This window comes from Eumetopias jubatus, unplaced genomic scaffold, assembly GCF_037043125.1.
Source record: "Eumetopias jubatus isolate StellerSeaLion01/CBP00866 unplaced genomic scaffold, mEumJub1_p1.0 scaffold_10, whole genome shotgun sequence".
NCBI lineage: Eukaryota > Metazoa > Chordata > Mammalia > Carnivora > Otariidae > Eumetopias > Eumetopias jubatus.
The window spans coordinates 77,826,263-77,852,788 of NW_028274816.1; the positions used below are offsets into that span (position 1 = coordinate 77,826,263).

At 54.6% G+C, this 26,526-nt stretch overlaps 3 protein-coding genes across 6 annotated transcripts; 1 reads left to right on the top strand and 2 right to left on the bottom strand.

Moving 5' to 3' along the window:
- Positions 1-5,767: 5,767 nt before the first annotated feature.
- On the bottom strand, positions 5,768-10,021 carry ATP1B2 (ATPase Na+/K+ transporting subunit beta 2). 2 transcript variants are annotated; one of them, XM_088027243.1, is made up of 9 exons: positions 9,910-10,021; positions 7,970-8,098; positions 7,512-7,616; positions 7,213-7,418; positions 6,917-6,973; positions 6,798-6,824; positions 6,381-6,401; positions 6,044-6,142; positions 5,768-5,932 (listed from the first exon to the last, which is right to left on the bottom strand). In XM_088027243.1, the coding sequence occupies exons 1-9, from the start codon at positions 10,019-10,021 to the stop codon at positions 5,768-5,770; spliced, it is 921 nt and encodes a 306-aa protein (XP_087883369.1). The 2 variants fall into 2 exon arrangements, with proteins under 2 accessions (XP_087883369.1, XP_027980923.1); XM_028125122.2 differs by lacking the exons at positions 6,381-6,401; positions 6,798-6,824.
- An 8,464-nt stretch (positions 10,022-18,485) lies between these two features.
- On the bottom strand, positions 18,486-21,483 carry SHBG (sex hormone binding globulin). The gene is made up of 8 exons (XM_028125125.2): positions 21,310-21,483; positions 21,072-21,163; positions 20,735-20,924; positions 20,262-20,423; positions 19,854-20,016; positions 19,586-19,722; positions 18,888-19,101; positions 18,486-18,634 (listed from the first exon to the last, which is right to left on the bottom strand). Exons 1-8 carry the CDS (start codon positions 21,421-21,423, stop codon positions 18,486-18,488), a joined length of 1,221 nt encoding a protein of 406 aa, XP_027980926.1. The 5' UTR covers positions 21,424-21,483.
- Positions 21,484-23,043: 1,560 nt separating this feature from the next.
- Positions 23,044-24,253, top strand: SAT2 (spermidine/spermine N1-acetyltransferase family member 2). 3 transcript variants are annotated; one of them, XM_028125158.2, is made up of 6 exons: positions 23,044-23,115; positions 23,259-23,310; positions 23,479-23,562; positions 23,654-23,755; positions 23,913-23,953; positions 24,086-24,253. In XM_028125158.2, the coding sequence occupies exons 1-6, from the start codon at positions 23,050-23,052 to the stop codon at positions 24,251-24,253; spliced, it is 513 nt and encodes a 170-aa protein (XP_027980959.1). In that variant the 5' UTR covers positions 23,044-23,049. The 3 variants fall into 3 exon arrangements, with proteins under 3 accessions (XP_027980959.1, XP_087883370.1, XP_027980960.1); XM_088027244.1 differs by having other exon boundaries at positions 23,050-23,115; positions 23,913-23,964; positions 24,058-24,253; XM_028125159.1 differs by lacking the exon at positions 23,654-23,755 and having other exon boundaries at positions 23,050-23,115.
- The last annotated feature ends 2,273 nt before the right edge of the window (positions 24,254-26,526 follow it).

Here is a 26,526-nt window from a genome sequence, read left to right on the forward strand (position 1 = left end):
TCCGCGGGGTGGGCACCTGCGCAGGCTGCGTGGGGCCCGTGTGCCACAGCGGGGAGGGAGGCGGTGACCCTGGGAGGCAGCCACCTGAGTCTCCCGGGAGTGTGGGCTGGGGGGCCCAAGGCCGGGGCTCCCAGAGGAGAACAAAAGCTGGAGACTGGGTCAGTCTGCGGGCTGCATGACAACAAGGGAGGGGGGGGCGCTCCATTCATAACTCGGGAACCAACTGTCCCTCCTCCCCTCCTGCCAGGCCTGGCACAAGGTTCTCTCCTGCCCCTGCTTCTAGGATTGGGCTGCTACCCCCTCCATCAGCCTCTCACCAAGGATTATGGGATTTAAATGTCTGATTTAGCCAGCCTGGGCCTCTGGGGTGGCCATCTGCTCCGCAAGAAAGGGGCAGGGTACCTGGGTCCCCGAGGGGAAAGGTGGTGGGTGCCGTCGGATGAAGAGAGGGAGCAGGGGAGGCCTGCCGGCCTGGGTCCCAGGAAAGTGGGGGCGGCTAAGGTGAGGGCTGGGGTGTAGGGCTGGGGCCTTCCCGGCATCCCCTCATCCTGGGCCTCATTCCAGGCAATTCAATGAATTGAAGCTTTAAACTCTGCCAGGAAAACCTTTCAAAGGGTTTCTTGGGGTAGGGAGGAGAGCTGAGGTTGGGGAGCTCAGCACCCCCGCCCATCCACATCCTTGGTGCTGCTGGCTCCCAGGGAGGGGGGCTGGGGGGCGAGCTCTCCCCATCACCCACTGCTGGCTGAGCCAGTGCTTGGAGGGACGGCCAGACAGTAGGGACATGGCTTGGCCCACCTCCTCCCTGGAGGCGGAGGGGTGCTAAGGTCCAGAGACGCTTCTGGGGCCACTGTCTTCTCAGCCTTATCAACCAGGCTTCAAGTGCCTGTGGGATCCCAGATGGCTGTGCAGCCACCAGCCTCCCTGGCCTCAAAACCACCTTCTTCCTCTTTCTCGCCAGGGAATGCCAAACACTCCCCAGGAGACCTGGAACCATCTCCCTCAGAGACGGTTCTCCTTCATCTCTCCCCACCCACCGGGGCCTTGGCAAACCAGACCTCTCGAAACTCATTCCCTCTCTTCGCTCTGCTACATGGCTCACCTTGAAGCTCCCTTCTGACCAGCGTCTAGCACCCCTGACTCCCGTTTCCCTAGACTGTCCCTGGCTGTTTTGGATTCTGCTCTGCTCCTTCAGAAAGCAGATCCAACTGGCTCTGCCGAAACCTTTGTGAGCTGATAGATCACGGGGCCAGAAATGAGGCTGGGTTTGCAGACTTATAATGGGTCCCTAACTCTCTGTCCCACCTGCTTGCTTCGTCCCCTTGTGTTCATTCAGTCATCCGTGGGCATCCGCTGGTGCTTTACTCTGCCTGGCTCTGTTCCAGGCCATAGGGGCCTGTAGCAGACACGGCCTCTGACCTCAAGCTCAAAGCCTGAGCCCTGTACCACTGAGATCTGGACTCCTAAACAACTTAACCTCCCTGATTTCAGGAACACGGGGTTCCCAAAGCTGTGAGACCCAGCAAAAGTTGTACTCTGAGGAAAATGTATAGCCATAAATGCTTTCATTATTCTTAAAAAAGAGAGAAAGAGAAAAGGAACCTAAAAAAGAAATTGTTGAAAAAGAAAGCAAATTTGTTGAGAGGGTAAATCGAAAAGCAAGAGTTTAGGGGGGGGAAAAGATAAATTAAAAAAAAAAAAGGAAAGAAGGGTGCCTGGCCGGCTCAGTCAGTTAAGCGTCTGCCTTCAGCTCAGGTCATGATCTCAGGGTCCTGAGATCAAGTCCCGCACGGGGCTCTTGGCTCAGTGGGGAGTCTGCTTCTCTCTCTCCCTCCCCTCCCTTGCTCTCTCAAATAAATAAAATCTTTTTTAAATTTTTAAAAAATAAAATAAAAATTAAAAAATAATAATGTAAAAAGAAAAACTCAAGAGCTTGTTGAGGAAAACACAGCAAGGACCATCAGTTGGTCCAATGCTACTTAAACTATTCTGTGCCACAGGAAAAGAACGAAATCTCTAATTTATGTAAAGTTTTTGTGGTTTCGTTAATAGAAAAACCTGATAAAGACCGTAACAACCCAGAAGCTAAATTAACTTACATAGATGCAAAGCTCTCAAAATAGTACCAGAATGCATTGACGAATCAAAAGAAGATTAACACTGTAAGTAAAGGTTTATTCCAGGAGCACAAAGTTTGTTTAGTAGAGAATCTATCAACATAATTCATGACATTAACGAATTAAGGAGAAAAATACGATCATATCAACAGATGCTGAAAGGAATTTGATTAAATTTCAGCATCCGTTCCTTTAAAAAAAGAATCTTAATTAAAAATAGTAGTGGAATACCAGGAGGTATTATCCTAATGGTTAAACACTAAAATAATTTCAATTAAAGAACCATACAGGGATGCCTACTGACAATGTTATAATGTGTTCAAGAGGATCAAAAAAGAAGAAACCAACATTGGTGAAATATCTCTTTGCCTTTTTGATCATATGACTATGTACCTTAAAAACTCCAGAGACCAGGATAGAGAATCATTGGAATTAAAAGTAAATGGACAGTAGATAGAGAAATACATCTTCTCAAAAATTAGTACTGACAGGGGCGCCTGACTGGCTCAGTTGGTAGAGCATGCAACACTTGATCTCGCCGGGTCGTGAGTTCAAGCCCCATGTTGGGTGTAGAGATTAGAATCTTAAAAAAGTAAATAGATAATTTTTTAAAGGGGGGAGGGATACCTGGCTGGCTGTGTCCGAAGGACATGCGACTCTTGATCTCGGGGTCATGAATTTGAACCCCACGTTGGGGGGTAGATTGCTAAAATTAAAAAAAAAAAAGCAATGGAGGGAAACCTACTCTCCTTGCTAGATATCAAAAAACACTAAAACTATTAGAATAAAATCAACATGGCTTGGTGTGTGGAGTCGTAGACAAGCCAGGGGCAGTAAGTACCAAATCTGAAAGCAAATCTTGGCACACAGGAACTTTATTATATGGCCAAAGTTGGCATTTCACCTCAATGGGAATAAATTACAGATTTTTTAAAAAATCTTTCTTTTATTAAGTAAACTACGCCCAACCTAGGGCTCAAGCTCACCACCACGAGATCAAGAGCCGCGTGCTATACCAACTGAGCCAGCCAGGAGCCCTTGATTTTTGAAAAGTAAAGTGGAACTGACAAAACTAGAAAAATAAAATAAAATTGGACTCCCATTTACACCACACAAGAAGAAACAAAAATCAGAGGGATTAAAGTGAATGTAGATGTTTAAATGAAATGAAAATCCTGCCCACCCCGCCGAAAAATCTAGAAAATATGAGTATACTTTAGTGACTGGAAACCCAGGAACTGCAAAACAGCTAAGCAAGTTGGACTATCTGAAGAGGGAACACCTTTTAAGGGAGAGGCAAACAATCGCTTGGGGGGGGTGGATTTTTGCAATGCAGAAAACAGTTTATATCTACAGCTATCAAGGAGCTTGAACAAATCAGTAAGAACAACCCAACAGGAAAAATATGACACAGCCATCTAAAAAAAAAAAAAAACAAAAACATATTAGAGCTCTACCAGGTGAAATAGTGGCACAAGAAATTTATTGAGTGAAGAAAGTGGAATGCACAAAAGTATATAATATGATGCAATTTCGGCACAACAGTGACCAAACCCAGTGATCCTAGTGTGTACGACGCATTCGTGATAAAATTGTGTATATCCCATGCCTGTGTACTAAAGGTATTTTTCGTGGCAAATACTAAGACTAACTCATTGTCAACGAACCAACAAAAACAAACCCCAAGAAAAATAAAAATGGGCTCCAGACCCATCCCTGTATGGCACAGTAAACATTGTTAAGTGGACGCACCCATCCTTTAAGCCTCTAGGAAACCCGCCGTTGGAAGCCCCTGATAGAAAGTAGATGACCACTCTGAATTTTGTCCTCGCCGGCTTTCAGCTTTCTCCCATTCCTGGAAGCACATTTGTGTAGGTCTACCTGGTAGGAGAGTGTTTCCTGTGCTCCTCACCTCTCCCGTTAAACTGGGGAGCTCCTTGGGAGCAGGAACTCTGCCTCTCTCATAAGTGTGTCCTCACGGTGCCTAGAACGCACACAGTAGGCACATCGTAAGTGTCGTCACTGTACAGAGGGGTGTAGGCTTCCTGCCTCTCTTGCACTGTGTGATCGCAAAGACCATACAGGTGAAGGAGTGATCTAGTTGCTTGGACACTGGACGGAGAGGTCGGAGCTGGGAAGGAGGCCTGGGCAAGCCCCGAATCACCCACACCCATCACCCCCCCACTCCCTTTCCCAGAGCCCTTCCAAACGCTCGGCAAGGAACCACCCGCACGCAGGGCTCCGTGTATGATATATATTTATATATATAATTGCTCTCATTTTATTGTACTTTATCCTCTTTTTACAGTAGATCTGACACAGGCATTAAATAACTGCAGAGAAAGACCACCGGGGTGAGGACAATGCAGGACAACATGGGGACCCGAAGGGAAGAGACCTCAGACCAGCGAGAGGGAAGGAGGGAAGGGTCCATCGGAAGGTGGGGTGTGGGGGCTACAGTGTCAGAAAAGAGATGGACAGTTAGAGAGGGCAGAAATGAAGGGCACTATCGCTCAAGAATACCAGAGGCCCCTCACGGAGCATTCTATGGACACTATGGGGTCGTTTAAAAACGCCAAGGGGTCTGAAGGAGACGGGGGCGCCGAGACATTCAGAGCCTAGACTGAGGGGCTGTTTGCAACGTTCAGGCTGACATGCGGAGAGGGAAGGAGTTAGTGATTAGTTGATAACATGCTAAGAGAAACCAGAGAGAGGACAGTGGGGGTAGCTCTGGGCCCAGGGGGGAAAGGAGGTGAATAGTCCCAGAGCCAGCTGACGTTTCCAAGGTGGCCACTGGGGACCCAGCCAAAATGGCTGCCCCTCCCCCAGGGCTCTGGGGAAGAGTGGAACTTGAAGGATATTCTGGGAAAACAAACAGGGAGAAGTGAACCATCGGCAAAAACAAAGTGGACATTCAGCCTAGGTCAACCCCATCCCTCCGAGGAGTGCCTATTGACAGGAAGAGAATTTTCAAGAACCAACGGGGACTCCTCTTCCAGACCCTGGTTCCCAGCGCACGCCGTCACCAGAGGGTGAGAAGACAAATGTGCCAGAAAACAGGGAAAAGGCCACAGAGCCACCTCGTCCTCGATTACAAACAGTTGTCTTTCAGAGGAGGGAACGGGGGTGCAGAGGGGGTGGCGACAGGCCGGAGGAGAAGCCGGATGCGTCAAAAGCCACCAAGACAAGGACTGTGTAGGTGAACCGAGATTGTGTGTGTGTGTGTGTGTGTGTGTGTGTGTGTGTGTGTGTGTGAGGAGGTGGATGAGTGTGAAGGCGGGTGTGAAGGTGAGCGGGCAGGCATCTTCTACAGCTCTCTGGGGAGAGGAGGGGTGGAGACACCCCACTCACAGCTAAACCCGAACCAGAACAGCTAACTCCCCTGGGGCCGTCCCGGGATCCTGTCTCCCTGCCTCTGACCGAGCTAGAATCAGCTAGAATCGGGAGAGGAAGGGGGGGGGGAAACTGAGGGCTGGGAATCACAAATGGCTGTCAGGCTGGGTTCACAAGTAAAGAAAAAGGGCGTGAGGCTCCAACAAGTCATAGCTCTGTTATAAAAAATACCTTTGGGGTGGGTGAGGGAGGGATCAGGCAGGGTCAGGGACATTCCAGAAGCATCCATAGGAAAGAGGTGGGGGCAGGAGGAAGGGGCCTCAGGTTTTGTTGATGCGGAGTTTGAAGGCCACGCGGCCGGCAAATTTGTCTCGCTCGTCATCCGTGGCGATGTTGGCGGCATTGATCCGGCATTCCACGTTCACCTCCACGTTGGGGGTCACGTTCAGGAACTTCACGGCCACCAGGGGCTGCGTGTAGTTCACCTGGGCCAGAGGAGGAGAGCAAAGGTCCAGGCCCGTGGCAACTCAGCCTCCTCCCCAAGGACCCTGCTCCCCTTGGGGAGCCGCCAGTCCGGGCCTCCCACCGGGACTTACGTGGAACTTTTTGCCATAGTAGGGGAAGTACATGAGGTCGATGTTGCCGTTGGCGGGGAACATGACAAAGCTGCCGAGATTCTCAGCATCTTCATCTCTCTGTGGGGGCGCAGAAGGGTGGGGGAGAGCATGTTGGGGCGCGAGGAACCCGAGAGCTCTCCAGACGTCCCTCTGTTCTTCCTTCACCCCCAAATAATTTCTGTCTCAGATCAGTTTCCCCTGGGCTGTGAGCCTGTATGTGTGTGTGTTTGCCTGTCTCCTCCATCAGACTTGGAAGTCCTGAAGGGCGCTAATGAGACTGAAAGCCGTGCACTACACTCCCACACCGAGTTCTTACCCCCGTCTCAGGAATCGGTTTCTGGAGCGGATCCGAGAGAGAGAACAGATAAATGAGTAAGGGCTCAGGAGGCAGGGGAGGGGGGAGCGGTGTGAGCGAAGAGGGACAGAAAGTTTCTAGAGAGGACAGAGGTGGGGTCCAGGGACACTGAGTGGCGGCGGGTGGGGCTAACTACCAGACACCTGGAAAGAACTGAGGAAGGAACAGGTGAGCTGCGGGAGCGAGAGCGGAAGTCATGGTCATCAGGGACTAGACGAGAAAGTGGAAGGATTAGGGATAGAAGCCAGGGGCCAAGGCTTGGGTGGAGTCAGGGAGGTGGGTGTCTATCCACACAAGAGCGAGCTCCTGCATCCTAGAGAGAAGCAAGCGGGGTGGGGGCCCCTTGGGAATTCGAGCCACAGTGGCACCCACTCTTACCCCCTTGTCCCTATAGTGAAGGGGCCTCTGAGAACAAAGAAGACGGAGAGATCAGTGAATTAGGTGGAAACCACGAAGGGCACGCAGGTGGGCAGGTGGGCAAGGCCCGACACACTCACCTTCCCCACACAGGTAACATTCATGCTCTGATTGGCTCCGGCGTAGAAGTTGATGACCTGGAGGGAGGAGAGAGGGATGAGCTAGAGAGAGGAGACTGTCAAGACACAAGTATCCAGTCTTCCCTCCACACACCCCAGCCTCCGACGGCCCCGTCTCTCCTGTTCTCCCAGCCACTCAAACATCCAAAAAATCTCTCCAGCATCCAGTAGCCCCAGTGCAAGAGAGCGTCTGCCAGCAGAGGGTGGCCCCGGCCCCCTCCTCCTTGGTCGTCCCCGGTGACCACAGTCACACGTACCCGGTTCATCTTGATGAAGACACAGGGCTGCCCAGTGCTGTACCCGTAGTGGGTCGGGTCCCCGATGCCAGAGCAGTTGCCCAGCTGGGTTCGGTTGAACTGGCAGGCACGCTTCGGGTAGTTGAGAACTCCATTATCCGGCTGTTCATAGTAGCGCCCAGGGCGGCACACGTCATTCTTTTGGGCTTGGATGGAATCGTTGTAAGCTAAGGAGGTGGGAGAGAGAGGGTCACGGGCCCGCTGTTCTGCCTCCTGGGTCCCCCAGTCCCCTGCCCGAGCTCCCGCACAGCCACACTCACGCTCCAAGAACTTGTTGAGCTTCTGAACGTGCTGGTCCCAGCTCTCAGTGTCACTGACGTTGACAATGACATCAAGATTCTCCGTCTTGGGGCGAATCATCAAGCCTAGAGCCGACAAAGGCAGGAGGGGAGAATATAGAGGGACCACACACAGAGTGAAGAAGATGGACATAGGGGAGCAGCAGGGTGATGGACGGATGGGGTGAAGGTGTGAGATCGTCTTCCCAGGAGGAAGATCTCCCGGGGAATAGACAGCGCCTCCCCAGGTCACAAAGCTCTCCGCCGCAGGAAACGGGAAGAAAGGCGGACTTCGAGCACTCCCTTGCCCGTGGCAATTGGGCCACCAGAACCAAGCCTCTGGGAACTGTGAGTTCCTCCTGGGCTTGTAAGTTCTTGTTTTTGGAGGCTTGGGGGGCACAGGGCCAGTTCATGGCGGGTGGGGAGCGAGCATCACTCACCCGGTGTGGCCAGTCGGTCCTGGTACTTGGGGGTATGGTCAGAGACAGTCTGCAGCATGACCCACATGGTGAGGGTGAACAAAGCCGTGAGGAAGCCATAGAACACGAGGTAGAAAAGGAGGATAAAGGCTAGGGAGGAGGAAATGAGGTCAGCAGGTTCCAAGGCTCCCGGGACGACCTCGCCTATCCCCACACACCCGTCTCCCACTCTGAGGTTCAGCACGGGGACGGGTCACAGAGTCTTGGGGACATCTTAGAGCCTTCCCTTGGGAGCCAAAGGAGACAAGCTGGAAACAGGCAGTTGCGTCTGGCTTCCAGCCATGGCTCCCAGCCCCCTCCGGTCCTAAGGCACATTGAAGCCCAACCTTGCGGAGGCCACAAGAGACCTAAATTCTCGTTGCTGGGACAACCCCAAGTATAGGCCACAGTCATTTTGCATCAAATTATGTTCCCAACTTCTCGACCATTCATGGCCCTGAAAAGGCACCACATCTGTGATTGCTGCTTTGGTGCTCGTGCTTTAAGCCGTCCATCCAGAAAAAGGACTTTGTACACCGCCGCCATTCACAACTAAACTCTCACCCCATCTCTCAGACTACGGACCCTCACACTCAAACAGCAAAGCCTTCTCTCCCCCGGCACCCCACACAAGTCAGACCTTGCACGCGAATCCTGTCTACCGAGGACATCTCTCAGAGCTGTCCAGAACCTTCAACAGTCACCCCACCCCCAATTCACACACAGCTCCCAAGGCAGAGGTGGAGAGTAAAGGTGGACCATCCCAGAGTCTTCCAGACAGAGAGCAGGTGCTTGCTGGATGGACACGGAACTCCGTCACTCCTCAGCCTACTGTGTCTGCTGTTGCCACCACCCAGGACCCCCAGTCCTTCCATCTCAGAAGACACATTCCCCATGACGCTTCTCCAGATTTCCCCAAGCAGTCAGGGACCCCTCCAATCCCAGGGGCTGGACTTCCAGTGCCCCCCCCCCAGGCAAGGACTGCACTGGACCCACCTCCAGAGCCCCTGGTGGGGGGTGCTGATAGGAATAGTGTGCAATCAGCATGGATGAATTGCAAACTGTGTCACACAGGGTCCCCCATGCTTTGACTTCCCTGCTTCACAATCCCTTCTGGAAGATTGCCACCCCTCACCTGCACTCAAGCCCAGCACCAGACCCCCCCCCCCGACTAGAGACAACTCCCTCCACACACCTCGAGTCCCGCTATGGGTTGGGGAGGTCCCAAGGCACCCCAACCCCATAGACACGCTCTGCCGGATGATGTACGCGTCTCACCACCGCTAGCATCTACTCCTCCCTCCGCCTGAGACATCTGAGCCGAACATCCAACCTCCAAAACCTCCCAGGGCCACCCCTCCCCACCCGCCCCCCACCCACAAAGCAGCCACAGAAAGCTCCAAACGCTCAGCAGTGGGATACTGACAACTTCCGCTGTGAAGAACCCCCCCCACACACCCCCCACCCTTCCAAGACCCGCCCCCTCATGAATGTTCCCAGGGTCCAGGGGATGGGCACGAGCTAAAAATAGACGGGCTTGGCTAGCTAGTGAGAGCCGGAGGGAGGGAAGGGGCGCTCTTCTGGGGAAGGCGGGGGGCGACCGTGCGGAGCGGACCTGCCCCGAGAGGGAGCGCGAGCGCCACGGCGCGGCCACGCGCGCACGGCCCGCGACCCCCCGCGCGAGGGGGCTCCGCGGGGGGCGGGAAGGCGGCGGTGACCTACTTTCTCCGCCTCCGCAGCGGCCGGCCGGGGAGATTAGACTGGCGATTCGGCCCCCTCCCAGGCCAGAGCCCGGCAGGGGGGCCGGACGCCGGGGACCCGGGAAGGAAGCTGGGGCCGAGCCGGCGGGACCCGGTGCCCCACCACCCCGGCGTCGCCCGGCGGACCCCCGCCCCGCCCCTCGCGCGGCCCGCCCTGCGTACCCCAACTGGTGCCGGTGCGGCCCATGAACTGGTGCGTCCTCGGGTTCCACACGAACTCCTTCCACTCCTCAACCACCTGCCCGCAGCTCTTCTTCTCCTTCTGGATGACCATCTTGGCAGCGGGGGACGAGTCCCGCGCGGGGCGGGGGGCTGCGGAGAAGCTGGGGTGCGGCGCGCAGAAGCCCCCCCCCCACGCTCCGGAACGCGCGGGGAGCAAAGGCAGCGGGGGCGAGGGAGACCCTCCTCAGCTAGGCAGCGGCTGCAAATTCCGGGGCGCACGGCCACGCGCTGCGGGGTACTGGCAGCGCGGCGTAGGATGCACGAATCCTAGGCCCCCCAGCTACGATGAAAAGGGGGACTGTCAGAGCAGGGGAGGTTAGAAAGGGGAAGGGGTGCAGTGCAGCCTCACCCCCCCAAACCTTCTAGAAACAAAATGAAAAGGGATGCAAAAATAGACGGCTGCAAAACCGGAGCGAAACGCAGAAAAAATAGGGGTGCAAGGAGGCCAGGGAGGGGTGGGGGAGGGGGCTGCCCCGAAATCCGAGATGCAAAGAGGCTGTGGAGAGGGGCCGGGTGACCGCTCAAGGCTCTTCCGCCAAGCGGAGACCGCCACACCAGTGGCGGCTCGGCCGCGGGGGTGGGGCAGGGACGCGCAATTGGGGGACAGCCAGGGATGGGGGTCCCCCAGGCGGAGGCTCCGCTCCTCAGCAGTGCGGGGCCGGCGGTCGCGGCGCGCAGTCTTTATACTCGGCGGCTGGGGGGGGGGGGGAGGGGGGGTGTCCGCCCCCTTCCCACCCCCAGAAGCCCCGCCTCCTCGCCGCTGGCCCGGGCGACCTCATACATATGCAAATATGGAGAGAGGGATTGGGTCCGCCCCCCTGCCGCCTCTTCAGCACCCGGAGGTCTCTCCCCTCCCCCCACCCCAGGTACTGGACGGGATCAGGTGGATGGAGGGGTTGGAGGGCGTGTCGGAGCGGAGTAGAGGGAAAGATAACCCCGGAGAGACGTAGAGCTGGAGAGGGAAGCCGTTCTGTGCTGAGAAGGGGCCCCAGGCCGGCCGTTGGAGACTAAGATCCGGAGACGGACAGGGCCAAATGTGAGAGGAATAGTGAAAGCGCCAGAGACCAGGACAAACAGTAGGCACTAGGGCTAGACCAGGCCACACAGAGATGGACAGAGGGTCACCACAGGACGGAAATCCCCCTTGGGGAGCAGCTACCACCCACCCAGCACCCCCATACCTCCTTCACAAGTTCCACAGCCCCTGGTCCTCTCCAAGCCTAGAAGCTTCCCCATGTCCCCACCCACCCTCTGGGCGAAGCCCTTCCCGACACCACATTCCCATTCCCGGGCCCTAGCATTGCCCTGAGACCCCAGCCCTGGACCCAGGTGTGCTCAGGTGTTGTGTGTCCCCACCCGCCTCCCCGTATCTGAACTCCCCCTTCCCCATTTGCCCATTTGGATCGACAAACATTTATTGACTACCTACAAGAGACCTTATGCAACTCTAGCCCTGGGGAGGCAAAGTCACGGTTCTTCTGGGGCTCAAGAGACCCACAGACTAGTAGGGGGGGTACGAGAGCCTCTAGAGACCTCGACTTAAGAATCATTATCTGTTACTTTTCATCTCTCTTCAGATCTTGTCACTTTCCCTTGGAGAAGTGTTTCTTCCCCTTTCAACTATCACCCAATATCCTTGGCTCTAGTCCTCAACCATGCCTATTCCGGCTGTCAACCTCCCCCTGGAATGCTCTCCCCCACCTCCCCCCGAGCCTAGCTTCATGAACTTGGGGTCTGCTCAAACAAGGCTGGTGCTCAGAATAGCCTTGCGCTTGGTTTAGTGCCCTGCTGTCACTCTCTTGTAACTCTTCATAATTTTATCTTTGAACTTGTAATTTGCAAGTGAAGTCCAAATTGGGGACAATGGAGTGTGCGTGTGAGCAGAGGAGATGCAGGTAACATGCCATTCGTGAGGCTCCCTGGGCACAGACCCACCACACACGGGAGCTCAGCGAGATTCAAAGCCGGGACGAGGTAAGCATGTTATGCATACACCTGAACCACTCGGGGTGCTGACCACTGAGAGGCCACACTTTATGTTCGAAGCAGACCTTGCTTGGAACACAGAAAGAAGGCAGAGGTGCTCTAGAAGACATGGGTGATTGAGGCGTCTTATTCTACCCTTTCTCTGTCGTGCAAGCTACGTCCTGATTGAGCCAACCATTTCTGCTAGCCAGGATGACATGGAAGGAAGGGGAGCGCTGAGTTGCCCATAATTCCTTTTCCGTTCAGTCCTTCTGTGCTCATCAGAAAGCTGAAGGTAGAAAAATGGTAGTTTTTCTTTATTTCAAACAACGTTAAATAGCAAAATGTCCCATGAGAATTTGAGGAAGGAACACCAGAAGAAAAGGAAAACATTTTCTTTTTCGGTGCCGTGACTGGCCCTTTTCCCCTGCTTTTTGAACAAGGGATCCCACATCTTGGTTGTGCACTGGGTCCTGCAAATTATACAGCTGGCTCTAAGCAGGCTCTGGATTAATTTTCTCAAGATACAGTTTTAATTAGGCCACTCCTCCCCTCATAGGTCTTCAATGGCTTCCTGTTAGCCTGCAGGATGGAGTTCTGATTCTTTTGTCTTTCCTTCGGGACATTCCACAATCGAGACCCAGCCTGTGTGTCCCCAACCTCCTTTCCCACTAGGACCCAACTCGTCCTCCGCTGGAGCTGAGCCGGCCACTCCCAGGACAAACTGTGCTTACTCCTGGCTTCACACCTTTGTCCATTTCACTCCCTCATGCTGGAAGACAGCCCACCCTTAGGAGTCCAGCCCCGACTCCCATTCATTCGTTCAGTGCGTAGCTAATGAGCAGTTACGTAGAGCCAGGCACTGTTCTGGTCCCTGTGCTCCTGGGACACTCCCATTCCAATAACTAATAAAACCCAGCAAACAAATGAAACAATGCATTATAATATTATGCAGGAAAAATAAAACAGCATGATGTGCCAGAGAGCCCCCGGATGGTCCAGGAGGGCCTTACCGAAGAGCTTAAGGGTCAGCGTGGGACCCGACTAACCCAAAGGAGCCACAGGGACCTGTAGGAGAAGACTCTTCCTTCCAGGAGGAGGAAGATTAGTGCAAAAGCTGCCCTTCGATGAAGGAAGGCAAGACCCAGAGATCCAAGAGGGAGGCAGGAGCCAAACCATACAGGTCAAAGGGCGTCGTCTGGATTTTTTTTTTTTAAGATTTTATTTATTTATTTATTTGACAGAGAGATAGAGAGCACAAGTAGGCAGAGAAGCAGGCAGAGGGAGAGGGAGAAACAGGCTCTTCACTGAGCAGGGAGCCCGATGCGGGGCTCGATCCCAGGACCCCGGGATCATGACCTGAGCCGAAGGCAGCTGCTTAACCGACTGAGCCACCCAGGCGCCCCGTAGTTTGGATTTTAATCCAACCATCACAGAAGCAATTCTAGGGTTTTAAGCAGAGGAGTGATGTGACGAGAGTTCATGAAAATCACCAGGGCTGCAGCGTGGAGCGTGGACCACGGGAGGCAAGGAGGCCAGGGGGGAAGGCTTCTCAGGAGGCTGTGCAGGAGATACGGAAGTTCTAGATGAGGGGAGCAGGTTTACAGGTGGAGACACGAGGAAAGGTTCGGGATGGAAGGACCATCACAGGAACAATGGGGGTGACAGAGAGAGAGGAGTCAAGTCTAATGCCTGGGTTTTTGTCTGGAGTAACTGGGCTGAAAGCTCAGACTTTGAGCATTTTGTGAACAGGCCTTTGTCTTAGACTTTTCATATATCCAAGCAACCCACGGAGCTATGGAAGACGAAGTCTGGTTGCTGAATTGTGCTTCAACATGGAATGGCTCCTTCTAGAAACCGCGGGGGGGGCAACTTGCCCTTTCTTTCATCAGGCAAGGAGCCTTGGAATGAGCCAGGCTCCATCCGGAGAGATGAGGCCTGGAAGCGACCCTCAACACACAGGGCCTGGCAAACACAGGCCTGGGGAGAGCCTCCAGACCGCTGGCTCAGTCTCCATCCTATACACGGGCTCCCTCGGAAAAGAATGAATGTCTTCCGTGCATTTCAGGGTGAGGCCGAAGGTACCTGTTGCACCCATGTACATCTTCTTCTCCTATAGGTGCGGGTCAGCATGAAGGGGGGCGGGAGGGAGCATGCTACCAAATGCAGCATCAGTGTTCACAGGGAAATATGGTAAGGAAGGGGTGGGGGTCAAAGAGCCATTACAAACCGGGGCGCCTGGGTGGCTCAGTCATTAAGTGTCTGCCTTCGGCTCAGGTCATGATCCCAGTCCTGGGTTCGAGCCCCACATCGGACTCCCTGCTCCGCGGGAAGCCTGCTTCTCCCTCTCCCACTCCCCCTGCTTGTGTTCCCTCTCTCGCTGTGTCTTTCTCTGTCAAATAAATAAATAAAATCTAAAAAAAAAAAAAAAAAAGAGCCATTACAAATCTCCAGCTCCTTCCTGGAACCCAGCCATCTCCAGAAAGAAGGAAGGGAATAAGGGCTCCCACAGAAATCGGAGGGAGAGATGAACCATGAGAGACTATGGACTCTGAGAAACAGACAGAGTTCTAGAGGGGAGGGGCGTGGGGGGATGGGTTAGCCTGGTGATGGGTATTAAGGAGGGCACGGTCTGCATGGAGCACTGGGTGTTGTTCGAAAACAATGGATCGTGGATCACTACATCAAAAACTAATGATGTAATGTATGGTGACTAACGTAACATAATAAAATAAAACTAAAAGAAAAAAAAAAAAGGGCTCCCACAACCGCTCTCCCAAATCCAGAGGCTGTCATGAGGTCTGTGCCCCTTGGTCCTCCTCCCGCCCCCCAAAATCCCAGGGATTCGGCTCTCTGGGTTCCCAACAAGATAGGTCTTTGCAGAGACAAGAAAAAAGAACTCCAACACACAGATGTGGGGATGGGGGGTGGTGGAGGGCTATTATTTAATGGGCACAGAGTTTCGGTTTTGCAAGATGAAGAGTTCTAGAGATGGATGGTGGTGATGGTTGTCCCAAACTGAGAAACTCAAACGCCACTGAGCCATAAAAATAGTTAAGATGGTAAAGTTTAACCAACCAGAGTCAAATTTAAAAAAAAAAATTATTTGGGCGCCTGGGTGGCTCAGTCGGTTGAGCGACTGCCTTCGGCTCAGGTCATGGTCCTGGAGTCCCGGGATCGAGTCCCGCATCGGGCTCCCTGCTCAGCAGGGAGTCTGCTTCTCCCTCTGACCCTCCCCCCTCTCATGTGCTCTCTCTCTCTCTCTCTCTCATTCTTTCTCTCAAATAAATAAATAAAATCTTTTTAAAAAATTGTTTTTAAAGATTTTATTTATTTATTCATGAGAGACAGAGAGAGAGAGAGGCAGAGGCAGAGGGAGAAGCAGACTCCCCGCCAAGCAGGGAGCCCGATGCGGGACTCGATCCCAGGACCCTGGGATCATGACCTGAGCTGAAGGCAGACGGACGCTTAACTGGCTGAGCCACCCAGGCATCCCAAATTTGAAAAATTCTTTAAAAGATGGTAAATTGTGGGGCACCTGGGTGGTGCAGTCGGTTGAGCGTCCGACTCTTGGTTTCATCTCAGGTCATGATCTCAGGGTCGTGAGATCGAGCCCCGCATCGGGTTCTTCACTCAGCTCAGAGTCTGCTTGTGTTTCTCTCTTCCTCTGCCTCTCCCCCCTGTAGAGCTTATGTGCTCACTCGCTCTCTCTAACAAATAAAATTAATCTTTTTTTTTTAAGATGGTAAATTGTATGTTATGCCACAGTTGGGGGGAAAAAAAAAGGAGACAAACACAGATGTTCTGCCACTGACCAGACCAAGCCCCCCGGCTCCTCAGCGGGACCTACAAGGCCACTTACCACATGGCCCAAGGAGCCTCCTCAGTCTGCCCTCACCCCGTCTGAGCCGGCCCCTGCACACCCTTCCTCGTCTTTTATACGGGCAGGCTCAGACTTCTATTCCAAGAACTATGCATGAGGTTAATGATAGCGATGGAAGCAACATCTCTCATATACTGAACACTTACTAGAGGCCAAGCTCAGGGCTAGGAATCTGGTCCACATGACTCATCAAATCTTCACAGCAAGCCTTGGAGTAGAGTAACTTTCCCATTTTGTAGATGGGGAACATGAAAAGTCAAGAGATTTAGGCGTTTGTTCAAGTTCAAACGTTCAATGGCTCACCTCTTTGATGATCCTTGGTAGAACTCGAAGCCAGTTTCCCTGGCCCTTCATAGGGATCTCTATTCAAGCATTGCCCATGTCTCTCTACCTTTCTCCCAAGACTCTGGGTCTCCAGGACCAAGAGTGAGTCTTACTCATCTTCGGGGTCCCTGTGGACTACCTGACACAGAGCTTGGCGTATGGTCAACAGCCAATACTCGATGCTTAAAAGAAGGGAAAGGAGAGGGAGGGAGAAGGGGAAGGAGGGAGGGAAGAAAGAGGCAGCACGCAGGGTGGAGTGAGTGGGTGGACCAGGCCTGGAGGCTGCAGGGTATGCTGCCAAGCTCCGGAAAGGTTTGTAGGGGTGTGGGAGAGCCAGAGAACACTGGGCAGGCACTGAAGGTGCCCTTGGTGGGGGCCTGGCAGCCTCTGTGTCAAAGCAAAGTCAGTCTTAATGAAAGAGTGTAGACAGCTCTGGACGGTAATCAGGAATCCTGGAATCTAGGGCAAACCGGAGAAAGAGAGGTTGGGGGCGCGGTGTCCTGGACAGGGTGGGGTGCAGGGAGGAGAGAAAAGCCAGTCCCTGGGAGAATCCTCAGGGACAAAAGTTCAGGAGGTTGCTGCTCAGGACCACCCCTTGATGGGGACCCAGGTGTGTTTAGGGTCCTTTAACCCTCCCCACTGGCTCACACCTGAGGCCCCCATGGGACTGGTTTCTTTTCATTATTCAGGTCTTTGCTCAAGTGACACTGCCTTAGAGAGGCCATCCCTGACCACCCGGCCAATGCATGCCCGTCTACCACTGTCCTCGCTTACGTTACAGGATCTTATTCCCTTCACGGCACTAACTGCTATCTGAAATGATCTTCCTTACTTGTTTGCCACCGCCCCCATACTGTAAGCTCCATAAGAACAGGGATGGTGAGGGCACCTGGATGGTGCAGGAGGTTTCCTTAAGGCTCCGATTCTTGGTTTTGGCTCAGGTCCATGATCTCAGGGTCGTGGGATCGAGTCCCACGTCGGGCTCCACGCTGAGCATAGAGTCCACTAGGGTTTCTCTCTCCCTTTCCCTCTGATCCTCCCTGACTCGTGCTCATTCTCTCTCTCTCTCTCTCTCTCTCTCTCTCTCTCAAATAAGAAAAAGAAAAGAAAAGTATAGGGATTGTGTCTTTTTTCATCAATGCATCCTCAGTGCCTAGAACAGTGCCTGGTACACAGTAGGTGCTCAGTAAATATCAGCTGAATGGACATATCCAATGGCTCAGGCAGACCCCAAACATTGCCCAGGGGACCAGAGTTGCATTTGGGCTTCCTGGCCCTGCCCGGGGCTCTCCAGAACACTCCACCTGCTGCTGGAGGCCCCTGTAGACCAGCAAAGTCAAGATTGGGAGGGTCCAAGGAGAAGCCTCCGCTTTGTGTCTTCCAGCCCCAGAGACTCTCCTGGAGCCTCCTTACCCTGGGGTCATTTAGGTCCTGGCTGATCCCTGCAGAAGGAGACAGCGGGTCCAGTGAGTGACTCACCCTGTTGCCAGGGGGACTGGTAGGAAAATCATTTTAAGAAGCCAGGAGGCTGGGATCCCCATGGGTTCTGGAGATGGGGGATGGGTCAACAGCTCTAGAGAGGGATGAGGATTGAGAGGCGGGGACTGAGGGATGGAGCCCCAGGGCTCCCTAGGGGGCTGGAGGTCTGGGCTTGAAGGCTTCCCAGGAAGCTAGGGGCTGAGACAGGAGGGTGCCTGCCCTGGGTAGGGGCTGGGGAACCAGGATTCAGCAGAGGTCTGGGGGCTGAGGCCTGAGTCACCATATTCTTTGAAGGCAGAGATATTCCTGAATCTGTCTGTTTTTCCCAGCTGGGACCAGCATAAACCAGCTCTTGTTTAATGGAGTAGAGACGAATTCGTCTGGGAATGCAGCAAGTGGACCAAGACCAGGAGTGATGCAGGCTGCTTCGCCCCAGGCTCCACTCCTTTTTTCTCTCTCCCGGCTGTTTCCACCTCTTTTCCCAGAACCCCTGCCCCGCTGTCTCCACGGCTCTCTCACACCCCCTGCTGCTTCTTCCTTGCACAGCAGCGGCCCATCTCAGGGACCGGAGAATTCCATTGCTTCCCTTCCCTCTGGACCTCTCGGGACCAGCCTCGGCATGAGAAAGCTGACCTTCCTTTATGGCGCTTACTGGGTTTCCAATCATCCACTTACTTGTGGGTCTTTGCTGGATGCCTGCCTCCCCCGGGGGAACCGTGAGCGCTCAGAGGCCAGGAACCTGGGTCGCTTGTACTCATCAGGACAACCCACTGCTCAGCAGGGCGCCTGGTACACTGCAGACGCCCAGTGAATACTCGTTGAATAAATGAATGAGCGACATTCAAGGAGATTCTTAGGTGGGGATTTAATGGGTGGTGCCAGGGCTATTGTTTGGGCCCTGGGGACAGCTGTGAGTCCAGATGTCCTGACTTCTGCTCAGGGCCCGGTCCATGTCCAGCTTCTGGCCTTGTGCCCAAAGGCCATCCAAGCAAAAGGAGGCCGAAGAGCCCTCTCCTAGAGGGAGGGGGCACGGAGGGGGCCTTAGGGCAGCTTGGACCCACAGGCTGCCCCCCACTTTCCCAGCCCACTGCCTCAAGTTTCTTTTAAAGCACTTTCTCCCACTGCCCTTTATCCCTTCTCTTCTTGTGGCCTCTCTTCTCCCCTTCCAGAAGTTTCCTTCCCCTAAAACCACACGCTTGCCTGTCCTTTCCTTTCCCTCTAGCTGTTTCCAGTGGTGTGCTGAGGAACACGAAAGTCCCCGTCTTACCTGGCAGAGCCCCCAGGAAGAGGCGCCCCTGCGGCTGGACCCAGAGCTTGAGGAGGGAGGCAAGGTCCAAGTCCAAGGCAGGTAAAGCAAGGATCTCCTTCTTAGACCCCTGGCTCAAGACCACCCCGGATGCAGCCAGCTTCAGCTGAAGAGGGAGTCCCAAGACCAGGGGCAGATCCAGCTCTGGCCCCAACCCAGAGGACAGCACCACCTTCTGCAGAGTGTGCAGAAAAGGGATTGAGGGGGTGCGCATGGAAAGAATGAACCGCATCAACTCCCTGGGGCCCCATCCCTTTCTGCCTCAGTGAGGCCTCTGTGCTCTACCTTCTGTCTGCCGACCATTTCAATCACCTAAATGCTGCCTCGATTCCCCTGGCTTGATAGTCCATAAAACCACACCTCTCCCCAGTCAATACAATCTAGATAAAAGCCATTTATAGGGGTGCCTGGCTGGCTGACTTCATAGAGCATGCGACTCGATCTCGGGGTTGTGAGTTGGAGCCCCATGTTGGGTGTAGAGTCCTTAAAAATAAAATCTAATAAATAAATAAATAAATAAAATATCATTTGCTTGCTGTAGGCAACTTCAGGATGTGTCTCTGCCCACCCCCACCCACCTTAAGCTTTCCTAACATTGACAACTTGGAGGCCCCCCCTGCTCCCAGGCTCCACTGAATACAGGCAGCGCCCACTCTTACTTGATCCTGGAGGTGGAGGCTGAGCCTAGAAGGGTTTTCTGGGGTCCCAAGGGCAAGGAGGTGGCCGGAGCCTGCTGCCAGCTGGAGTCCCAGGTCCAGAGAAAAGGCCCAGGGCTCGGCATGAGGCTGGGGAATGTCTGGGGAGGGGTGAGAAGTGATCCCCCTGAGGACTCAAGGCTGGGGACTCATGGAGGGAGGCAGCGAGCGCTGCGAGGGAGAAGGGGAAGGCAGACACAGAGCTGGCCGTGCAGGGAAAAACAGCTTTTACCTTGGAGATTGAATTCTGCACGAGTCCCTGGCGGGAAGAACGTCCCAGGTTGGGATTCGACGGCACAGCTTCTGAGGCTGCTACTAGAAGCAGATCCGGAGGTCTGGGCCTGTGGGTCCAGCCAGTTACCCCGGCGCAGGCAGCCATCCAAGGCAGGGACCAGCTGGAGCCGGTGGAGGGAAGGGAAGACACGGGGATGTGGCCTTCAAGACATCAGAGCCCCTCCCCACCCTCAGTTTACTCCGCTGTGAGTCACAAGCACTTGGCCTCTCCCACGTAGCGCTCTCTCTCTCTCTCTCTCTCTCTCTCTCTCTCTCTCGCTCAAAGTGTGGCCTTGGACCCCCACCGTCCCCCAGCCAGCCACACTTCAACAGCTTTGGTTGGTCCCCAGCCCTGTGATGCAGTTACCGGCAAATGGAGGCTGGAGACTGGGAACAGGAGTCCCCCCAGTGCAATTCTGACGATGGGCTGGGGTTTGCTGGCCAGGGGCCCAGAGACCTGTCTCAGGCGCAGCACCTCCTCCCTGTCCACACTCAGTAGCAGCGAATCATCAAGGATCTTCACTTCCACCTGCAGGGAGGAAGGAGCGGAGCCCAATCAGAACCCCTGGGGCCTGCCTCCACCACTTTCTTCTTCAGAAGCAGCCAAGTATAGCAGAAAGAACATGGACTCGTGGAGTCAGCTAGCATCCTTGGCTCACTCGGGCCGTGAGCCTCAGAAATCCCATCCGGAAAACCGGGGACAAGCATAGCAACTCCATGGAGGTTTTGTGCAGATTGAATAAGGTGACAGTGGGAAAGGGATGCCTGAAAACTCCTTTCTGTTCCCCTTCTGTGGACTAGCTCGGGACACCCCTCCCCTCGGGACCGGATCTGGTTTACCTGGTGCCACCTGCCATCGTCCAGCCGGGGCCCCGCGCCCACTGTAAGCTGGGCCAGCTGATTGTGCAGCTGGATCTCAGACCTGCCATCTCGAAGTCCTAGCACAAACCAGTCATCCTTTGGGTTGGTATCGCCATAAAAAATCACTCCCTCTGAATCCCAGGTTCGAAGCTCAAAGGAGGAAGAGCTTCTGGAAGGACAGAGAAGGAAAGACTGTGTATGGGGCATGCCCTCTGGGGGTAAAAGTGGGGTAGGGGAGGCTGAAGGACTGGGAGAAGATCCGAGGGAGGGAAGGTAGGATCGGGGACCCCGTCAAGGGGCTAGGTCAACCTCATACTTCCTGATCTTGGTGAAGTCAAAAGTCATGATGCTGATGGGCTCTCCTCCTGAGCCATTGCTGAGGTGCACAGCAGGGGGGTCCTGGACCCTCTGTCCACGAGAGAAAACAAACAAGGTAGAGCGAGGATGGACGAGGATGGACGGAGAGGTGGAGGGGGGAACAAGGCAGAAGCTGAGCCAAGTGCAGCTCACTTAGTCCCGCATGCGGGCTGAGCACCCCATGCCGACAGCCGCACCTGGGTGGAGACAGCATGTCTCGGGGCCTGTCCCTGGTCGCTGGGAGGTGGAAGCAGTAACAACAGCAGTGACAGCCATCGTGGCGATGTGACCAGCGGGCCTCTGCCCTCCATGGTCAGCTGCAGTCCTCTCTGTGACTCAGAGAGCTCTGGGGAGAATGTGTGGGGGCAGGCAGCCTTTCTGTAGTTGGTGTTGGGTTAAAGGTTGCCCCGGGGGGAAGAAGGGGGGCAGGAGACCGGGCACTGACCCTCTGGCCCCTCTGACCCCTCTGAGGACAACTCCGGGGGAGGGACAGAGTTCCTCCACTACACTCCCCCTGCTGGGAAAGTGTATCAGCTCAGACAGGATGCCCCAATTCCCCGCTCCTCCTCTAGAGCCTGACCTCGGTCCTTGAAGCCTTCTGCCCACCAGGGGAGGCTGCCTCTGCGGGCCTGAGGTCCGGGAACAGTCCTGCCCTGCACCCCAAGGAGCATCCTCTGTCAGAACTACAGCTGAGGGGCACCTGGGTGGCTCTGTCGGTTAAGCATCTGCCTTGGACTCAGGTCATGATCCCGGGGGTCCTGGGATCGAGCCCCACCTGCTCAGTGGGGAGCCTGCTTCTCGCTCTCCCTCTGCTCCTCCACCCCTCTCATGCTCCCTCTCCCAAATAAATAAATAAATCCTAAAAAAAAAAAAAAGGAACTACAGCTGAGACCCGCGATACTAAATATCCAGCTGGGTGAGTCTGGTCAAGTCATTCCACTCATGGTGTTTGTTAGTGTCCTTGTTCATAAAATGTGAAAAATAGTACCTACTTTACGGGGTTGCTGTAGGGAGGACTCATTGAGATAAGCAGGCACCGTGCCTGGTATTGGCTCTGAGCTCCTCCCTCAGTGTTTTCCCAGGCCTCTGAGGCTGGCCTTAGAGGGAGGTTCTGTCCCTGAGTGTGATTTAGTGGCTTCTAAGAAAAGACCCGTCCCCCACTCCGAATTATCTCCTCTTCTCCATTTATTTCGGGATTTCACCATCTACCAATAGAAATGCATCACCCTCTCCCTGACCCGTTTTGAAATCCCAGTGCGCCGAGAGAAAGGACACCTGGAGCTACTCGAGACACCCTAGGAGACAGCTCTCGGAGCTGGGGGACTTAGGACTCACGCAGGGTCGCGGGGGCCCTTGGATGGGTGAGCGAGAGTGAAGAGTACAGCAGAAAATCACTGCACACTTCACTTAGGGAAGGCCAGGGGAGGTGACTTTTGAACTGCGGGGTTTCACCCACAGAGGCTGGGACACCCGGGCGACAACAGCGAGGGAGCGGGCAGTCCAGCCTTGACCCCTGCCCGGGGGCCCAGTCACGGGGCTGACGGTGGGGGGCAGGGCTAGGGCCTCCGGGCGTGCCTGTTCTGCCAGCTGATTGGCTGGCGGGACGCGTCCCGGGAGGGTGCAGGGGTGCGGCGCCGAGAGGATTCCCCCCCCACGCCGCCCCAGGTGCTGAGCACTCCCAGGGCCACGGGTCGGTGTAGGGGTGCGGCGCCGAGAGGATCCCCCGGCGCCCCCGGCGCTGAGCACTCCCCCGGCTCGCGGCGGGCGCAGGGGTGAGGCGCCGAGAGCACCCCCCGCACGCCCACCAGTCCCCCGGGTCCCAGCCTGCGGCGCCCCCAGGCTGTCCCGGCCCGGTGCGTAGGCCCTTTCGCAGGCCCCCTGCCGGCAGGACGGGAGGGGAGGGGCCCGGACTTCAGTCCCAGACGGCGGGGATCGAGATGGCTTCCGTGCGGATCCGAGAGGCCGAGGAGGGAGACTGTGGACATATCCTGAGGCTGATTCGGGTGACGCCTGCGGGCCAGGAACCGGGGCCCCCCCGAGGGGGTGCGGGCGGCGCGGCCGTGGGGGAAGGGGGCGGGCGGGGAGTCGGGGCCGCCTCGGGAGGGGTCCCCTGCCCTGATCTGGCCTCTGTCCCCCGCTGCCGTAGGAACTGGCAGAGTACGAGAAACTCTCGGAGCAGGTGCAGATCAGTGAAGAAGGTGGGGGCCCAGCACCCGCGTCCTGGCCCAGGCGGCGGCGGGGGGTGGGGGGGTGGGGGGGTGGGGGGGCGGGGGGAGGGATGGGTCCCTAAGGCCCTAGCTCCAGGCCGGGCGGGTGCACACCCAGGCCCTTTCTCTGTCTCTTTGCCACAATCCCCATCTCCGCAGCCCTGAGAGCAGATGGCTTCGGAGGGAACCCTTTCTATCACTGTTTGGTGGCAGAGCTTCTTCCCGCCCCCGGGAAGCCGCAGGGTAAGACCAGCAGGGCCTCGGAGGGTCCCGGTCCCGGAGCTCTCGGGGGTCCCTCCCAGGCGCCCAGTGCCCTCTTCTGTCTCCATCTCAGGGCCCCGTGTGGTGGGTTATGGGCTGTATTACTTCATCTACAGCACGTGGAAGGGGCGCAACGTTTATCTGGAAGACATCTATGTGACGCCGGAATATCGGGGTACTGGGCTGGGGCCACGGCGGGAGGAAAGCCACCCAGACCCAACCTCCAGCCCCTGCCCCCTAACCCCAGCCTTATGTCCTCTTCTGAGTCCCTTCAACGGAAATAACCCCTCCCCCCGCCCCCTTTTTGTTTTCTCTGTTTTTCCCCACAACAGGTCAGGGGATTGGCTCGAAAATAATTAAAAAAGTGGCTCAGGTGAGGAGAGGGTTGGGGCCAGGAGTTAGGCCCTGGAAAAGCAAGCGCGTAGGGGAGGCACGCCGGTCAAATGCAGGGTGAGAATGCCTTTTCCTTTTTGGAAGGAAAAGTCAGCGATGTCTTCTCCCACAGGTGGCCCTGGATCAGGGCTGTTCCCAGTTCCGCCTCGCAGTCCTGGACTGGAACCAGAGGGCCATGACCCTGTACAAGGCCCTGGGAGCCCGGGATCTGACTGAAACCGAGGGCTGGCATGCCTTTCGCTTCGAAGGAGAGGCCATGAGGAAGTTGGCGGAAAAGTGAGGCCATTCCTTAGGGATCTCCGGGGTCGACCTTCTCCTTCCCCACCAGCTCAAGCACTCCGCAGAGACTCTTGTCCACGGGCACAGGCCTCCCTGAAGGAAGAGAGGTTGAGAGTGACTATACCCAAATTAGGGGCAGAGCAGTATCCGGGCAGAGGCCTTTCCACCTCCTTGTTGAGGGTGAGAAATAAAGGGGAATTATTGTAAGTGCGTGACTCGATAAGCTTCAGCCACCCTGAGACCCTTCTGGAATGTTCTAGTCTCCTGGTGGGGGGGGGGGGGATGCTGCTTCAGGGAGTAAAGGTGCGCCCAAGACGACGTGCGCCCTCAGGGGGCCAGAGTGTTGGCTCTGACCTGTGGAATACAGAGAAAAGAAGAGCAGGGGGCCAGTTTGGCACATCAGGCTTGTCGGTCCCATTTTGGGACCCAGACAAAGGCCTCCAGTGTCTGGACGGCAAGGTGCAGGACCCCAGGCTGAATCCAGCCCACTGGCTCAACACGTGGAGCAGACTGCCACCTGCTGGTGGTGTTTTGGGGGTGTAGGGAAGGAACACTTGCCTCAAGTTCCAAAAAAAAAAAAATCAGCTCACCCGTGCCTTTTCTTTTTCAAAAGTCACAAAGTCCTTATTTTCAGTTCGGCAAAGCCAAACAGACCTCTAGGACCCATGGAGAGAAGGAGGGAGACAAGCTCCTGCCCCACTTTCATAATACTCTTATTACACAGGTCCTGTGGGTTTCTTGTAGGAAAATTGGAAGATACATATAAAATAAAAATAGACTCCAAAGCCTTACCTACTAACTGCTGTTAACTCTTTGGTATCAATTCTGCAGATTTTTTTCAGTGTCCATATATACACATAATTTGTTAAGTGGGTAGGGGTGGAATCATGTACCTTTCTTTTTCTTTTAGTGAGCTCTACACCTCTACACGTAGGGCTCAAACTCATGACCCCGAGATCAAGGACGTATGCTCTACTGACTGAGTCAGCCAGGTGCCCCGGGATCATATACTTTTTAACAATATAGGGTGCCTGGGTGGCTCAGTCGTTAAACGTCTACCTTCAGTTCAGGTCATGGTCCCAGGGTCCTGGGATCGAGCCCCGCATCGGGCTCCCTGCTCTGCGGGAAGCCTGCTTCTCCCTCTCCCTCTGCTGCTCCCCCTGCTTGTGTTCCTGCTCTCGCTCTCTCTCTCTCTGTCAAATAAATACATACAATCTTAAAAACAAAAGAAAAAAACAATGTATCAGAAATATCTATGTTCCTATGCTATTAAACATGCATCTGTCATCACTTTTGATGGTGGCATATTATTTCTTTTGTTGATGAACCATTGGTTAAATGGCCATAATTTAGACACTGAAAGGGAGTAGGCAGGTAATATAAATGTGTACATTGTAAGAAACAGGATCTCTAGACTTCTATGGAAATGTAGAGAATTGAAGATCCATCTTAAAATTCAAACTAAAAAAAAAAAGATTCGGCCGAACAGAACACATCAGGGGCTCAACCCTTCCTGAGTCGTGCCAGTTTGGGGCCCTTAAAACCAATTTAGAGCAAAAGGGCCTTTAGGACAATCTTGATCAAGAGATAATGAAGCTGGTCAACCCCTTCCACAGCTGGGAGCCAGAAAAATCCAGTCTCATGGCCTTGGCTCATCTCAATCTGACAGGGATTTCTATGTGTGTGTGTATATATATGTATATATATTTAAGATTTATTTGAGAGAGAGAAAGCAAGTGCTTGTGAGCTGGGGGAGGGCAGAGGGACAGGGTGGGAGAGAATCCGCAATCTGACTCCGAGCTAAGCAGGGAATCTGACTCAGGGCTCAATCCCAGGACCCTGAGATCATGACCTGAGCAGAAATCAAGAGTTGGAGGCTCTATCATCTGAGCCACCCAGGCACCCCAGGGTTTATATCTTTTAAGTATGATCAGTTTATCTAGTGATGCTTTTTTTAACCTTAAATTGCATCAGAATGCATTATTTCTGGAAAGACGCACAAACAAGCAGAGAGAATGTAGTCACCTCTGAGGAGAGGATCTGAGGGGTCAGGGGACAGCTTTTCCCACTCACCACTTTGAATTTTCTGAATTTTGCCCCATGCCCATGTATCACATCTTCAAAAAATATATATAATACTTTACTTTTTTAATAGTTTATTTATTTATTTGACAGAGAGAGACAGCGAGAGAGGGAACACAAGCAGGGGGAGTGGGAGAGGGAGAAGCAGGCCTCCCGCCGAGCAGGGAGCCCGATGCGGGGCTCGATCCCAGG

What these genes read in the sequence shown, in the direction of transcription:
- ATP1B2 (XM_088027243.1), bottom strand. Translation starts at nt 10,021, where the DNA reads ATGGTCATCCAGAAGGAGAAGAAGAGCTGCGGGCAGGTGGTTGAGGAG. An exon ending in CCGCACCGGCACCAGTTGGG is followed by an intron (nt 8,099 to 9,909) that starts GTACGCAGGGCG and finishes CCTCCTCCCTAG; the next exon opens with CCTTTATCCTCCTTTTCTAC. An exon ending in GGACCGACTGGCCACACCGG is followed by an intron (nt 7,617 to 7,969) that starts GTGAGTGATGCT and finishes TGTCGGCTCTAG; the next exon opens with GCTTGATGATTCGCCCCAAG.
- SHBG (XM_028125125.2), bottom strand. Translation starts at nt 21,423, where the DNA reads ATGGAGGGCAGAGGCCCGCTGGTCACATCGCCACGATGGCTGTCACTG. An exon ending in GACATGCTGTCTCCACCCAG is followed by an intron (nt 21,164 to 21,309) that starts GTGCGGCTGTCG and finishes TCTCGTGGACAG; the next exon opens with AGGGTCCAGGACCCCCCTGC. An exon ending in TGCAGAATTCAATCTCCAAG is followed by an intron (nt 19,723 to 19,853) that starts GTAAAAGCTGTT and finishes ACCCCTCCCCAG; the next exon opens with ACATTCCCCAGCCTCATGCC.
- SAT2 (XM_088027244.1), top strand. Translation starts at nt 23,050, where the DNA reads ATGGCTTCCGTGCGGATCCGAGAGGCCGAGGAGGGAGACTGTGGACAT. An exon ending in ATATCCTGAGGCTGATTCGG is followed by an intron (nt 23,116 to 23,258) that starts GTGACGCCTGCG and finishes CCGCTGCCGTAG; the next exon opens with GAACTGGCAGAGTACGAGAA. An exon ending in GTGGCTCAGGTGAGGAGAGG is followed by an intron (nt 23,965 to 24,057) that starts GTTGGGGCCAGG and finishes CCTTTTTGGAAG; the next exon opens with GAAAAGTCAGCGATGTCTTC.